General features: G+C 42.4%; 1 protein-coding gene across 5 annotated transcripts in view; it reads left to right on the top strand.

The window, feature by feature from the left end:
* Positions 1-15,265, top strand: part of Wdfy3 (WD repeat and FYVE domain containing 3) — a 227,702-nt gene that overhangs the window by 192,406 nt on the left and 20,031 nt on the right. For all 5 annotated transcript variants that reach the window (XM_035453188.1, XM_027388524.2, XM_027388521.2 and 2 more), the window contains 10 exons: positions 1,218-1,366; positions 3,311-3,431; positions 3,864-3,949; positions 5,677-5,757; positions 6,657-6,711; positions 6,908-7,027; positions 9,401-9,518; positions 10,419-10,525; positions 12,180-12,333; positions 15,024-15,115. In XM_035453188.1, the coding sequence (XP_035309079.1) occupies positions 1,218-1,366; positions 3,311-3,431; positions 3,864-3,949; positions 5,677-5,757; positions 6,657-6,711; positions 6,908-7,027; positions 9,401-9,518; positions 10,419-10,525; positions 12,180-12,333; positions 15,024-15,115 (1,083 nt within the window). The remainder of the gene's footprint in view (positions 1-1,217; positions 1,367-3,310; positions 3,432-3,863; positions 3,950-5,676; positions 5,758-6,656; positions 6,712-6,907; positions 7,028-9,400; positions 9,519-10,418; positions 10,526-12,179; positions 12,334-15,023; positions 15,116-15,265) is intronic.

Raw genomic sequence — 15,265 nt, 5'->3', positions numbered from 1 at the left:
ATGAAATGATTCATGAAATTGACTTATAAAATACTTAGATATCTAAGAAAATGTATTAATGCTTTCATCTTTACCTTTAATTTTAACTGACCAATAGTTGTATACATTATTAGGCGACAGTGTGGCGTTCTTATCTATAAACATAGGAATATTCAGTCAAGCTAAGAAATACGTCACCTCACCCTACCAAGGTAGTTACTAAAACTCACCCTCCACTCCAGGGGAAACTTTGTGCCCTTGGGGAAGCAGTTTTCCCTTTCTAGTCCTGACTCCCTAAACTCTAGCAACCTACTTGGTATTTTCTGTTTATTTCTCAAACTTTCACTCCCATGAGGACATTATCTCCTGTAATCACTTCACATCTGAATGGTGCAGGGACTACATTCACCGCTGGCATCCGCTTGACCTTTATTCAACTTCGATTTAGTTGCTGATTTCTCCCTTTGACTTGAAATCAGTTGAAGCAGGAAGTTGCTAGCCTCTGGAAAGTAGCAGTGCTCATACTGAGAGCTGCAGTAGCAGTATCAAGGAGTGCCTGCCCAGCAGGGCTTTCCCCAGAGGCCTTACAGCCTGGTGGGAAGAGAAGGACACATTCTGCAGAATGGGAGGATTATGGAGAAAGAATGAGCTCTGGAAGAGAAGACAGCCAGCAAGTCTAATATGTGCTAGGTGTTCTCTCACTTAAGCCTCACAGCAAGCTCGTGCTGTATGTTAGAAACAAAGCAGAAAGCAGAGGCTCTGAGAAACTGAGACCCCTGACCAAATCTACAGATGCTTTAGCAGCAGAGCCTGGGTGTTGCTGCCGCTCAGAAGCCCTGTGGAACCTTTGCAGTGTGTCATCTTGCCTGTTGTAATCTTTCCACGTGCATACTTCAAACCTCTGTTCTGCCAGACCTTATTCTATGTCTTCCATGAGAGCAGGAACTTCAGCTAACTGATTTCTCATTTATTGACCCCACCACAGACACACCTGGCGTAGGAGATGGGGTCCTGAGTGAGGCATGGGCTTAAGTGAATGATGTAGATGAATGCTTGCTTCTTATTATTGCCAAAGGCATCTGCAAGTGGAATTGAGAGTAAGCTGTTTCCTTGCTTGCTTGAACTCAGGTTTAATATGCTTAGCTGGAGGCTTACTGTAACAGTAACAAAAGAGAGAAATCAGCCAAAGTTGTTTTTTTTTTAAAGTTAAGAAAGAGTATCTGTGGCTCTCTTTGTAGATTCAACACATGTACCGCTGTGCTCGAGTCCAGGGCCTGGACACCAGCGAGGGGCTGCTGCTCTTTGGGAAGGAGCATTTTTATGTGATTGACGGATTCACCATGACAGCAACCAGAGAAATAAGAGACATTGAAACTTTACCTCCAAAGTAAGTGAACGAATGAAGAGACGGGAAGCAAAGCTACCTCTAGATGACAGAAAATATGTTTGCTTTCTTTCTTTTTAATCCCAAGCCTGTGTCCTAAGTAAGGTTATCTCCCAGGTCATGTGCTCCTCGGGGCAATACTGTCATGTCCATTGAAGAAAAGGGTGCTTGTTCATCAAATGACAGTTCCGTTTTATGTCTTTTCATCATCGGCATTAGATACAGATGTAGTCATTGTTAACCTAGTGTTTTAGTTAGTCGTCCTCTTGCTGTGGTAAACAGCATAACCAGAAAGCAGTTTGGGGCGGAAAGGGTTAATCTGCCTTCCATTTCCCTGTCCAAATCCCTCAATGAGGGGAGCCAAGCAGGAACCATGGAAGAATACTGTTATTGGCTCCCTCCCCAAGGCTCACTGGGCTTGCTTTCTTATACACACTAGGACCACCTACCTAGCCAGGGGGTAGGGTAGCACTGCCCACAGTGAGCTGGCCTCTCCCACATAAATCATTAAGAAAATTCCCCCACCGACATGCACACAGACTAGTCTGTGTTTTCACAATTGAGATTCTGTCTTCCCATTGACTCCAGTTGTAGCAAGCTGACAAACTAACCAGCACACATATATTTATAAGTTCACTCTGAATGTATAAGATGACTTGTGAAATTGTTGATACAGAGGCTGGAGAGATGGCTATGAGAGTAAAGGCACTTGCTACCCAAGCATGAGAGCCTGAATTCAGATCCCCAGCACCCACATAAAAAACACAAGCATAGCCACACAGCCACCTGTTATCCCAGTACTATGGGGACTGAGCTAGGGAAATTGCTAGGAATTTGTGGCTACTAGCCATGTTCCAGGTTCAGTGAAAGACCCTGACTCCAAAGGAGGAGGCAGAGTGATATAGCACTTAACATACTCCTAAAGTCTTCCGCTTGTGCCTGTGCCCCAGCATACACACGTGCATACAAATGCACACATCTAGACATATGTGCATCAGCATGCACACATGCGTATACATGCTACACAAGTACACACCTGTTCACCAGCATACACAACGTGCATGCACACCACACACAGGTACACACCCAGACATATGTGCATCAGCATGCATACATGTGTATACATGCTATACATGTACATACCTGTTCACCAGCATACACAACGTGCATACACACCACACACATGTACACACCTAGACATATGCACACAGTGGTAGAAACACATTCACGAACAGTGTTAAGTGAACTTAACAGTGTCCCAGAAGTATGGTAACCAAAGCCCACATGGGGTGACTAGATGAATTCTTTTGCATCTTCCTTTCCTTCTCCCTGTTGTAGGGTAACCATGGGTAATGGATCATTTTGTGGTCAGAACACACGTGGCTTTTGTCTTCTTCAGCACTCTGAGCACCAGACACTACTGATAATGAGACAGGGTCTCTGGACATTCCCAGAAGATACTGCAAATACTTATTTCTTCACCAACCACGTCCACATTGTGACTTTCACGAGCCCCTCTACTGTATAAACAAATTTTGAAATTGTTTTGGAATTCTTGAAAAATAAAATAAAGCCATGTTTTGTTGCTCCTGGTATAATGATAGACCTATATTAAAATATTTTAAGTAATTTCTCTTCATTCTGATTTGGAAAGAAATAAAATGTTTTGGGGATTCTCTAAGTATGTTATTGGCTTACACCCTGAGCCACCTGTTTGATAAAAAGGCTGGTCCTAACAAAGATCAGTATTTAAATTGTAATCTTCAAAGGGGCATCCTTGTTTGCCAGGAGATGGCTATTCTCTTCATCGAATTTTTAGCTGAGAGTTCTGATACGTTGTCTCCTGTCCTGGTCTTATATTGGAAATGGCATGTGCTTCATTGATCAGTGAGTTCATCTACCCACTGTTGTGTTTCATTTGCTGACTTTTCTCTTGGCTTCTCACAGTATGCATGAACCAATTATCCCCCGGGGAGCCAGACAGGGCCCCAGTCAACTCAAGAGGACATGCAGCCTTTTCGCATATGAAGATATCAAGGAGGTACATAAGAGGCGGTACCTGCTGCAGGTGAGTTGGCAGCACACTAAATGATGTTTCATTTCAAATGGCTTGGTGTTGTGATAACTGCAGTATCCACATTGTTCCCTAGAGACTAGGATCCCAGGGGTCACAGCACCCGAGGCTGCTTCTGTGCTTTCTTAAACACGGTCTGAATTCTGGGTGCTGCCTGTATTATGCATCTCTCTCTCTAGTCTTCAAGTGCACATTTTGTCTTTTCATATAAAAAGTACAGCCTTGTCATTTTAGGAACATAATTTTTAAGTTACTATTTTAATTTTGAGCAGAGTAAAAAAAATTCTTTGGTTGGTTGCATGGCTGAATATACAGAGAATTCCTGAGTATTTTCGAGTCAAGAAATTCATCAACATTGTAGAATTTCACAATGGGAAAGTTAGTGCATTTTTTATGATCTGTCTCATTTATTTTTCTCTGTTTCAGCCTATTGCTGTTGAAGTCTTCTCTGGGGATGGACGGAATTACCTCCTGGCATTCCAAAAGGGAATTCGGAATAAAGTCTACCAAAGGTCTGGTTCATGAGGAATTCCTTATTTTCTGTTGTGGGAACAAATGGGAGGGCCCATTGCCAACCTATCCAGCTAGGTGCTTAAGATCCAGATTCCGGGGCAGTGAGTCTGTCTCTTTGCAGTGTTCTTTTCATTCCCAGCCTTGGAAATGTGATTTCCCCAACTAGCTTTCAGACCCAGACCAGTTCCCTTAAAAATAGCTTTTCTCCCTCTGGTAACAACAGTGAGAACTATCAAAGGCTATTTCATCACAAAGTCTAAGAGAATAAAATGGTCACTTAGAAAACAATGTTTTGGTGGTCTGGAGAGATGACTCGGTGAGAATAGCCCTGGTACCAGAGCCCAGCAACAGGAGTTCAGTCCCCAGAACCCACAAAATGTAGAAGAGAAGCAACTCCGCAGGGTTCCCCTGTAGCCTCCACACAAATGCACCTACGTGCACGCACACACATACATGATAATGATAAGTAAAAGTTGAAAAGTAATACTTTGGGTTCAGAATGTTCCACCTTCCTCTTTACCTTCCCACGGGGCTCCAGAACTGCCTTCCCTTGGAAACAGGATCCACTTGAGAGTCTTCGCTGCCCTAGAAGGGAAGTTGAATGCTTTCATTGTTGAGAAAGCGGCATAGCCAGTTAAAACTACCAATCAGCTCTATCAGTTTTACCTGATAGATCGTGGGGGCTGATGTTTCGGTTACACATGAGAATAGGAGGGGGCAAGAGGACTCCTTATACAATGGATACAGCAGTTCCGTTCCTGGCAGTGCTACATGCCATCATAGTACAATACTATCTGACCCCCTTACACATGGTGGGCACCTGCCAAGATGATCCTTGGGGACCTGCGGAGAGTACTAAATCCTAAATCTACTTCTTTGTAGCCTACATGTACATCTGTGGTAAAAGTTGTGAATTAGGCAGAGTGATAGATCACAACCATAGCCATTTGTTGTAATGGAAGTTGTTTAAAACACATGAATTTTTATTTCCGGAGTTTTCCATTTAATATTTTAGAACCATTTTTTTTTTATGTTCTTTAGTTGGCCATAGGTAACTAAATGGCACAAACCAAAACTGTAGATAGCAGGAGACTGCTGTAATGTGTGTGAGCATAGAAATGACATGTCCTTTAAATATAGCGCCTAGACCTACTGGTGATCCGAAACGCCTTTGCCTAGTGAGAGGGCTGACTTGGCAGTGCAGAGACAATGCTGCTCAACATTCACAGCTGTGGGGTGCTAGGGAAAGGTGCCTTTGTCTTTCTTCCAGAAATGTCTTTGCATGTGTCAAGCTCAAGGTCCACATCCTTTCCAGGATTTCCCCTACAATTCTGCTTTGAGATTTAAGACATACTGATGTCATGAGCAACTCTGCAAAAGGCTTAACAGTAGCACAGAAAAGTCATATCTTGCAGTCTCCATTCATTTAATGAAGTCTGTGTTAGCATTTGTTCAGCCATGTCTTGCCTGCTGTCAGGTGATTATTTTGTTGCAGCCACGCATCAGCGTTCATTTGTTGACTCCCCTTCCCTTCCCCACTTGATGTGACAACACAGGTACAAGGCAGGATGGTGCTGTGGGCCCTTGTAGTCAGCATCTTTTCCTGCCATTTACTGGCTGTGGGAGGATCAGGCAGCAGTACAGCTCTAAGGGATTGATTATTCGTGTTTCCTAGGGCTCCATTAAGTCCCTGCTAAGACTTCATTTGAAGTTTTAAATTTTCTAGGTTCCTGGCAGTTGTGCCATCGCTCACTGACAGCTCAGAGTCTGTCTCCGGCCAGAGACCAAACACCAGTGTAGAACAAGGGTACGTAGCATGTTGCTTGCTCAATATCATTTCATTGTGAAATTAAGATGACTTATATCTAGAGTGAATCATGTGGTGTTTTTCATCAGTTGTTATAGGAAAAATTTTAAATTCTTGAAATGCAAGCTTTTATTCTTTCATTTAGTGCTATATGTGAACATTTCTCATCTTCAGAATCGATTTGGAAACAAGTTTTAGTCACTCAACTCTTTGTCATGTGTATAGAGCACTCTCTGGTTTTTTGATGCTGCCATTTCCATGTAACAGCGTTAAAATGCAATTCCTCTTGGTTTGTTTGGGCAGACTGACTGTAATAAACTGAAGTGTGCAAGTTCTAAGGCTCTTGATATACAAAACCAAGCTGATACACAAGAAATTCTCCATCTGTATTCTACCCTTGTTAGACTGATCCGCTTGACCAAATAGATACCAGCTTTCTGCATTCATTGTTTAAATTTCAGATTTTATAAAATGCTTGCTTGTCTAATTGTATATTTCATTAGGAGTATAATTGTGGGGCTGGAAAGATAGCTCAGTGGCTAGAGATAAAGGGTTGCTTTCTGAGTTTTCATTTGGTTCACATATTTCCTGTTTCAAAGTGCTGATAAGATCCATTTTGTGGCCGGGCGTTGGTGGCGCACGCCTTTAATCCCAGCACTCGGGAGGCAGAGGCAGGCGGATCTCTGTGAGTTTGAGGCCAGCCTGGTCTCCAGAGCGAGTGCCAGGATAGGCTCCAAAGCTACACAGAGAAACCCTGTCTCGGGAAAAAAAAAAAAAAAGGCAAAAAAATCCATTCTGTGGGCTGGAAGGGAATTGTAGACAAGTGATCAAAATGTCTCAGTTGTAAAGCTGTTCAGATTTAATACTGGAACCCGTAATTGACTTTCTTCTGTGTTTAGATCTGGATTACTTAGTACTTTGGTTGGAGAGAAGTCTGTGACTCAGAGATGGGAGGTAAGCACAAGCACACTGATGTTCCTTTGTGCCTTGTAGGTCACAATCTTTAAATGTAGACCATAGAGGAGAGAGTTCTCTTAGGGTGGGGGATGTGTACTGAAATCTTTTTTTTAATGTCCATTTTTGCATATAAAATTTTTTAAACAGCAAAAATAATTTATCACTCTAAGATGTGTCTATTGTCTTTCCTAAGAGAGGTGAAATCAGCAACTTCCAGTATTTGATGCACTTGAACACCCTGGCTGGAAGATCCTACAATGACCTGATGCAGTACCCCGTCTTCCCCTGGATCCTCGCAGACTATGACTCGGAGGTAAACCTCAAGTCATTGGCCTAGTGTAGTACATTTTCATAAATGAGAGACTTGCTTTGCAGTCTGATGATCCCTAATGGTACAGGTACTTTCTGTGAAGATGAGAGGGGCTTTAGCATGGGCACATGGGAATATAACATGTAACATATAAGGTTAGCTAACTTATAACATTATAAGGTTAGACTACTGGGTCCCTCCTGGGGTATTAGGCACTAGCTCACAACGTCTGTTCAGTTTTAGTGCTAATCAATCTGCATCCATTGGAAGTGCCAGGAATTTGAATTGTTGGCCAGAAAAAAGTAGGAAGTGGGGGATTTCTCATAACTTAGACTCCAGATCAGCAGCAGACAGTGTGCACGTTCTCACTCCTATCTGCCGATGCTTCCTGTCTGGTGGAGATGAGGCCGGCTCTGGTTTAGTGGGACCCCATAGAGTAAGACAAGACTGGTGTTTGTAAACAAAGATGAGAAAGATTAGTCACTCTCAGAAGTCAAAGATCCACCTGACTTTGTCTCTTGCTAGAATCAGAGCTGCTTGAATGATCAGAAATTTTATGTATCATACTCTGGAGAAAGTTGAAGCTTTTGTCCTCAGAAAAATACTAGTTTAATAAGAGAATAGCAATCTACCCTATCTGTGTAGCCCTCGCTGCCTAAGTGCTCGTGATGCATGAATCTGAGTCACAGCCGAGTGAATGAGTACGTCTTACAGGGTGGTCAAGGGGAAAGAATCATGAGATGAAAATATGCAAGTTCATCTGAAGAAGAAAAGTTTAATTACAAATTGTAAAGTGTTGGGAAAGCAAAACCAGTGCATTTTTGTGGGGAGGTAATAAGGCCCCTCACTTCTTGAGACAGGTGCAGCCCCAGCTCTGTGGCATCGTCTTAAGAGACGGCTCCTCCATCCGTGCCTCTGTTCAGTGGCCAAGGCGTGCTCCTCTGCCTTCCTTCTGCCTCCATCAGCTTTGCCAAGCATCACTTAGTCTCTGTATCTCTCACTGGATCGTTGCTCCACGTTTGTTTCCCCCTGGTTCCTACTCTCCTCCCCTCCATCTGCTCTTTACATCGTAGTCGTCACAGAGTTAATTGACTTACACCTGTTTAAAATTACTCAATAGGATGCCCAAGTGCCTCTCCTCCCACAGTAGCTTTTTTTCATGTGGTCCAGCTGGCCTGGAATTGTCCCATGAACTTTCACTTTCTTGCCACCTAGCTAATCTGCAGTATCCTTTACTTCACAAAAAAGCACACCCTTGTGGGAAGCACTGTTCTCCCTCTCCCCTCCCTGCGTCAGCTGTGTGTCGGGTTCTCTCCTGTTTTTCACTCATTACTTTCACTTACAGCAAGGTACAGTCATACTTGTCTGACCCTAATTGTTTGTGAGGTCCTAAGCACAGATGCTTCTCACAGCACTCTTAGATCCCCACTCCTAGAACAATGGCTATCACTTAGCATGCATGTAGGCTCTTTAAAGACATAAGTAGACTTAGCTGGGCAGCACTCGGGAGGCAGAGGCAGGCGGATCTCTGTGAGTTCGAGGCCAGCATGGTCTACAGAGAGAGTTCCAGGATAGACTCCAAAGCTACACAAAGAAACCCTGTCTCAAAACAAAACAAAAGATAAAAGAAAAGTAGATTTGTATTTATTAATGTGGATCACTTCCTTGTGCCCAAGACTTTTGGTTGCTTGGCAAAATTGTTAATACTCATGATGTCCTATAAGAAGGACATATATTAAACATTTCACAGATATCACAGACATGTATTTCAAATTTCTATCTTTAAAAAACTAATTTGGTTTAGGGTAAATTTTTGTTTTCAATTGAACATGTGTCAGCTAGTTATACACTTTAAAAATAATGTGTCAGAGTGAAAAAATTTATTGTATTTGGAAGTCACTTACTAGGGTGTTTACCCTGATGACTGAGTGTTTTCATTTATCTCATCTCTAAACCACCAACACAAAGAAAGTGCTCAGGAATGAAGTTAGAAGGCACTAAGAGGGGGCATAGAAAGACTCTGTCCTCTGGTTACGGGATCCGTTACAGGAGTGATGGAGATAATCCTGAATGGCGCTTTTGTGCCTGCAGTGTCCTTCCATGTCCTTGTTAAGAACTAGAAACGTCTCCCTGCTATCCTCCTTCCTACATCAGGATCCCAAGTGTCTCCCTGTGAAATGCATAATTTCCAAATCACTTCCCTAGCAATGCCACTTAGCAAGCCTGCTTCTGAGTGTAAGATGTGTAAACATTACACAAGCTGCTATTTGTAAGTCCCGTCCACAGATAAGGGTCACTGCCCACTACAGCCACTTTATCCACACTGAGGACAAGGGTGCCTGGTATGTTAGCACTGGGTTTTGTTTTGTATTTCAGGAGGTTGATCTTACTAATCCCAAGACATTCAGAAATCTGGCTAAACCGATGGGTGCGCAGACGGATGAGCGCCTGGCCCAGTACAAGAAGCGGTATAAGGACTGGGAGGATCCCAATGGTGAGGCACTCCTTCTGCCGTTGGCTTCCTGTTTTGGTTTCAAAAGTAAACAGTGTTCAGTACTCTGATACCTGTGGACGCACCTGCAAGCTGCTGATGTGTTACATATACACACCTGCATATCCATTATTACAGTAGACACTCGGTCTTTCATGCCAGTTTGTGACCATCTCTATAAGATGTTGTAGCTGTCTGCAGAGCCCTGGCAGGAACTCTCCTCTGTCTTGGCCTCTAATAATATTCAGCCTGGGAACTACACATTCACTTATTGTGTCTCCTCTAATTTCATTTAGCTACTTTTTTTTAAGTACTTCATTTAAAATTATCAATTGATGTTATTTGTAAACTGTACAATTTATTATATTTAGTGACTTGTTTTTCTTCCCCAAATACATAAAGCAAAGTGGGGAAACTCTTGAATTTAAGCTTATTAGTATGCCTGTGCCCGTTTTCTTTTTCTCTCTCTCTCCCCACCCTGTCTGCCAAGGAAGATATGCAATAATGATACATACTATTACATTGCATTTGAGACAACAATTTAAAGAACTATGTAGTTAAAAGTCACAACCTAAAGAGAACAATTAGCTATTAAGCCAGTATTCTGCTTCAGTGGAAGATGGCATGCTGTTAGAGGTATGGGGAGCCCAGAACTGGCAATGGTAGATCCACTTCTATCTGGAGAGAACCTGGCAGGCTTGTTGTAGGTGCCAGCCAGATATGTACCTGAGGGGTAGTGGGGTTGAATTGTCCCTGCTGTCTGTACCTGGAGCTAGCTGCATTGGTGTCGAGGTTGCCCATCACAGTTGCTAACATTTCCAAACCTACTGATTGGATTAACACCACATTTACTTTTCTCATTTCCTCTTCTGTTTCTAATGATACCCCAACTGTCTGGCGCAGGAGAGACTCCAGCCTACCACTACGGCACCCACTATTCATCTGCAATGATTGTGGCCTCGTATCTTGTGAGAATGGAGCCTTTCACCCAGATATTCTTACGACTTCAGGTGAAGCCCACGTTTTGAATTTCTACCATCCTAATTAAGTCTGCTTTCATTTAAAATTGCCATTTAAAAAAGAAATCTTACCTTATAAGGAACACTACTAAAGCTTCATAGTACTTGGTCATTCAAAGCTGAAATGAAATTCTGCTAGGTTTAAATTGATAAACTAGAATTCATTTAGAACAAATAAGTGCCCAGATCCTATAATTAAAGTAAGTAACATAAATATTCCAGCTTGGATGGGGGGGGAGGTTAGTCTTAACTAGTTAAATTCAGCAAGTGTTTTGTTTTAAAAGGCCCTATGAGCTGTTTGTTCGTTGGTGGCACACGCCTTTAATCCCAGCACTCGGGAGGCAGAGACAGGTGGATCTCTGTGAGTTTGAGGCCAGCCTGGTCTCCATAGCGAGTGCCAGGATAGGCTCCAAAGCTACACAGAGAACATCTGTCTCGAAAAACCAAAATAAAATAAAATAAAATAAAAGGCCCTATGCTGTGTCCCTGGTTATAATCGCCTCCTCCATATTCTCTCAGTGGTTCAGCACATGCCTGCTCATTGCCCCTCTGCAGTCACTCTGGCTGCTTGGAAGGACATCCAAGGATAAGGACAAAGCTCTCTCTTGTAGTTTCAGTGTTTTAATTAAGGAGTCAGCTACACATTGTTTTTTAGTGAGTAAGTGGTGAAGTGTTTAGAGTGTGATCAACTGTATCAGAAAAACGCAGATGAAGAGTTCAAAGTGGGAGAGGGGAGGCAGCTTCAAACAGGGTGGCTTAGGAAGGTAAGGGGCCCTGCAAACACCTGAACACACAGTGGAATCTACACAAGGCCCAAAGCAAGCATATGCCTGGCATGGGGGTGGGGAACAGCAAGGTGGCCAGGGTACCCAGAACGGAGTGAGGAAGTAAGAAAGTCATGAGTAAGGAATAAAGTAAACCGTGCAGAGTAGGACAGGCCTTGGCTACCATTGGTGGCCATCAGTGTCCTTTGGCATTTTCCTATAACAACTGTCATAGATGCCTTGTGTTCACTAAAGCAGGGGTGAAGCTGATGTGTTCAGGAGGGGGTGTGTGTGCGTGGGTAAAAACGCTCTCTCCTCTAACTTGTTTTATCAGCTATTAACCTCTGGTAACTTTCTCCTGGATGGCAAGGCTATGAAAACTTCAATGCCTTGTTAATTCGCATTAACATGCACAAGGAAGTCAGGGAAATCAACCAATGGCAAATATGAATGAGAATCCTGTCTAGAACCCGTTGCCTGTTAGCTAATGTAAAAACCAGAATCAGCCAAACATCCATTCATACATAGGGACATGTGGTTTACATGAGAGCCTTCATCAGGGCATCGTCATTTGTGGGAGAATTCTTAACCCCTTATAGTTAGTCTTGTTGTCTCTGTAAAGACTAATGTTTACATGAGTTTTTACATCTTCATATTTGAATTTTACTTTGATTACGACAGATACACTGGGCATCCTTTATAAAGAATACACCAAAGAGAAATAGGTTTTATAATTATTTAAAACTCTGTGTGTTTAATGTAGGATGGCAAGAAAGGGGGATGTAGACAAAGGTGTTTGAGGTGTTTCAGCCCTTGAACTTGACACACTTTGTGGCACAGTGGTTCCCTAACAGAGAGGTGCCTCTTCCTTCTGCCCGCAGGGCGGACACTTCGATCTGGCAGACCGGATGTTCCACAGTGTACGTGAGGCCTGGTACTCCGCATCAAAGCACAACATGGCGGATGTGAAAGAACTTATCCCAGAATTTTTTTATTTACCAGAATTCCTGTTCAATTCCAACAATTTTGACCTGGGTATGTACAAGTGGCACTTCTTAGGAGTGTTATAAAGACTGTTTGCAGTGCCTGGACAAGAAGCTCCCTGTAATCCTGCCTGCTGAACTGACTACTTTGAATGTACATCTAAATGAAACCCAGGAAAGCAATTTCATGCCTCAAAAGATCCAGTTCAACTGGGCGACTGGAAGAAATGTAACACCGACACAGATGGCATCCAATAGTCAGTGTCCTGTTGTTTCAGTGGAAACAAAGTGGGGAAAAAATGTATTTGAGAAAATACTACTCTTGGAAACCTATTAATGGCCAAGGGTGGTGGATGCAATCTCATTATCGTATTAATCTTATGTTACCTGAGGTATTATCACTTTATATGCTCATTTGTTTTAAAACTATGATTTAAAAATAATTTAAATCATGTTTCTTTATCCTGTGAGTGTCCTATTTTCCAGGGGGAAAAGTACCAAATCAGCATGTCTTGAAAGGAGAAAATTTTCATGCATAGTGTTTCTTCTGTTCCCTGGCAGTTAAGGGGAGGGTGCTTGACCTCAGTTATAGTTTCTTGGATCACAATTTGCTGATCTCTGCTTCTGAGGGTTTCTTTGAAAACATCAAAAATCCATTGTTCCCACTTTAGAACATTCCAGCCAGCTCCGCTTCTGTTTGCCTTTTTTAATAATCTATTTTCTGTCCCTTTCGATGGTTAAGCAGCAGATACAATGATGCACACACCTGCGGTTAGTTCCCAGCAGCCATATAGATTGGTTCACAACTGTAGCTCCAGCTCCTGGAGATCGGACTCCTCTGGCTTCTGCAGGCACCCACATGCAATTACACATGTACACATGCACACACCTGCACACACATACCTACACACACACACACACACACACACACACACACACACACACACACACAGAGGTGGGCATCATTTGAAGGGCTTAGAGGAAACGTGTGAAGTGTGTGGTTACTATAATGATTTGACTTTTTGTCTTAAGTCACATGGAGATTTCTAACCCAATCAACACAGTGGTCAGTAAACTGGTTTCTGTAGGTGGAAGTTTCTGTCCTGCCGGGTCCTGCAGCCGTTTGGTCCCAAATAAACACACAGAAGCTTATAGTAATTATAAACTGTTTGACCGATAGCTGAGGATTGTTGTTGGCTAGCTCTCTCTAAATTACTTACCCATGTCTATTAATCTGTGTATCTCCATGTAGTCTTGGCTCACCAGAGAACACCCAGGCATCCTACCTTCCCGGTAGCTACCTGATGTCTCACTGACTCTGCCTATGACCTTTCTCTATCCCTGTTTTGGATTTCTCGCCTGGCTAAATCCTGCCTGTTCATTGGCTGAAACAGTTTTATTCATCAACTAATAAGAGAAACATGTATTCACAGCATTCAGAAGGACATCCCCCATCAGGTTTCTATATTCACCACATTGTAAATGATCAAGTCCCAGTGATGAACACGTAATGGTTTTTGCCGAAAATATTTTTCCTGGCTTTCTCTCAGAGGCAGGAAAACTGCACCACTTGATGAAACCTAACACAGCATTTATCTAGCCAACTGCCGTGAAGCTAGTACACTGGTTTATTGTTCACAGTCACTTTTCACAGTGCTGCTCTCGTTTGCACCCATGGGAATTGTATGCTAAAATAACCTTTTAGAATTATTTCATTAAAAACAAAAAGTACCTATTTTTCTAGATGATAATTCCAATTGATTTTTTTAACCTCATAGCAGATAGGTTGTGTTTTTTGTTTTGGTTTTTTTTTTTTTAATTAAAGTTGGGAATCTTATTTTCTAGCCTAGGGTGGCCTAGAACTTGTTATATTGCCTAGGCCAGCCTCCAATTTGTAGTCCCCACTTCCTCCCTCCTAAGTGTTGGGATTATAGATGTGTATCACCGTGCTGGGCTCGAATTATTTCTTTAATACATTCAGATTATCTCGTATAACTAAATATTACATGGAATAAGTATCAATGTTAATTGCAAAATGATGTTTTGTTTCTGCTGAGAAGCTCTAGTTTTTCCAAATGTTTTTTCTTTTAATGCTGCAAAATTTGTTGTTTCAGATTTTATTTTTTAATGAAAATCATCACTGCAAAATGTCTATTTTCTATGGATGCCTCTTTGTCAAGTGGGGGTATGGTGGCACATGCCTTTCATCCCAGCACTTGAGAGGCAGAGGCAGGTGGATCTCTGTTCAAGGACAGCCAGACCTACACACACACACACACACACACACACACACACACACACACCAAAAGATGAGAAAACTCATACTGAAGTTACCATAACATATGTCATTGAAAAGGGATTTGCAGCCGTCAGCATTCTAGAAACTGCTGTGTTGCTCTTTGAGGACAATAAGCACAATGTCAGAGCCCCAGGCATCTTACCGGGGAGAAACTGTGTTTAGCTTTGTAAGTAGGCCCTGCCGAGTGACACTTGAGTTATACTTGTTTTGTTGTTGTTGTTTTTATTTTTGTGTTTTTGTTTTTTCAATTGGCAGTCTTTCTGAGCCTTGTTCAGGGAGCAGCCTTGGAGAAACGCCACGACAGTCTTAGGAAGAGGGTAGAGATTATCAGTGGTGAAACCAAATAGCTCTAGTGATAAATCTAACACACAATTTCTCTTTAGTAGGAAGCTAACCACCAAACTCACTCTTACACTTTATTCCTGATGTGTCCAATTGCACAGGCTGTAAACAAAATGGCACCAAGCTTGGAGATGTTATCCTTCCACCCTGGGCAAAGGGAGACCCAAGAGAGTTCATCAGAGTCCACCGTGAGGTAAGAGAAAGTTGAGTGTCACTTTGTCAGTGACCACAGCATGGAGAGAGGACCCTGAGCAGTGTGACACACATTCCTTAAGTTACTTTTATTGTCCTTGTGATTCTTAATTTTTTTAATTCCTTTGGCCTCTAGCCAAGTTTCTTTTAC

Source organism: Cricetulus griseus (genome assembly GCF_003668045.3).
Source record: "Cricetulus griseus strain 17A/GY chromosome 1 unlocalized genomic scaffold, alternate assembly CriGri-PICRH-1.0 chr1_1, whole genome shotgun sequence".
Lineage (NCBI taxonomy): Eukaryota > Metazoa > Chordata > Mammalia > Rodentia > Cricetidae > Cricetulus > Cricetulus griseus.
This window is presented reverse-complemented; position numbering and strand designations above follow the sequence as displayed.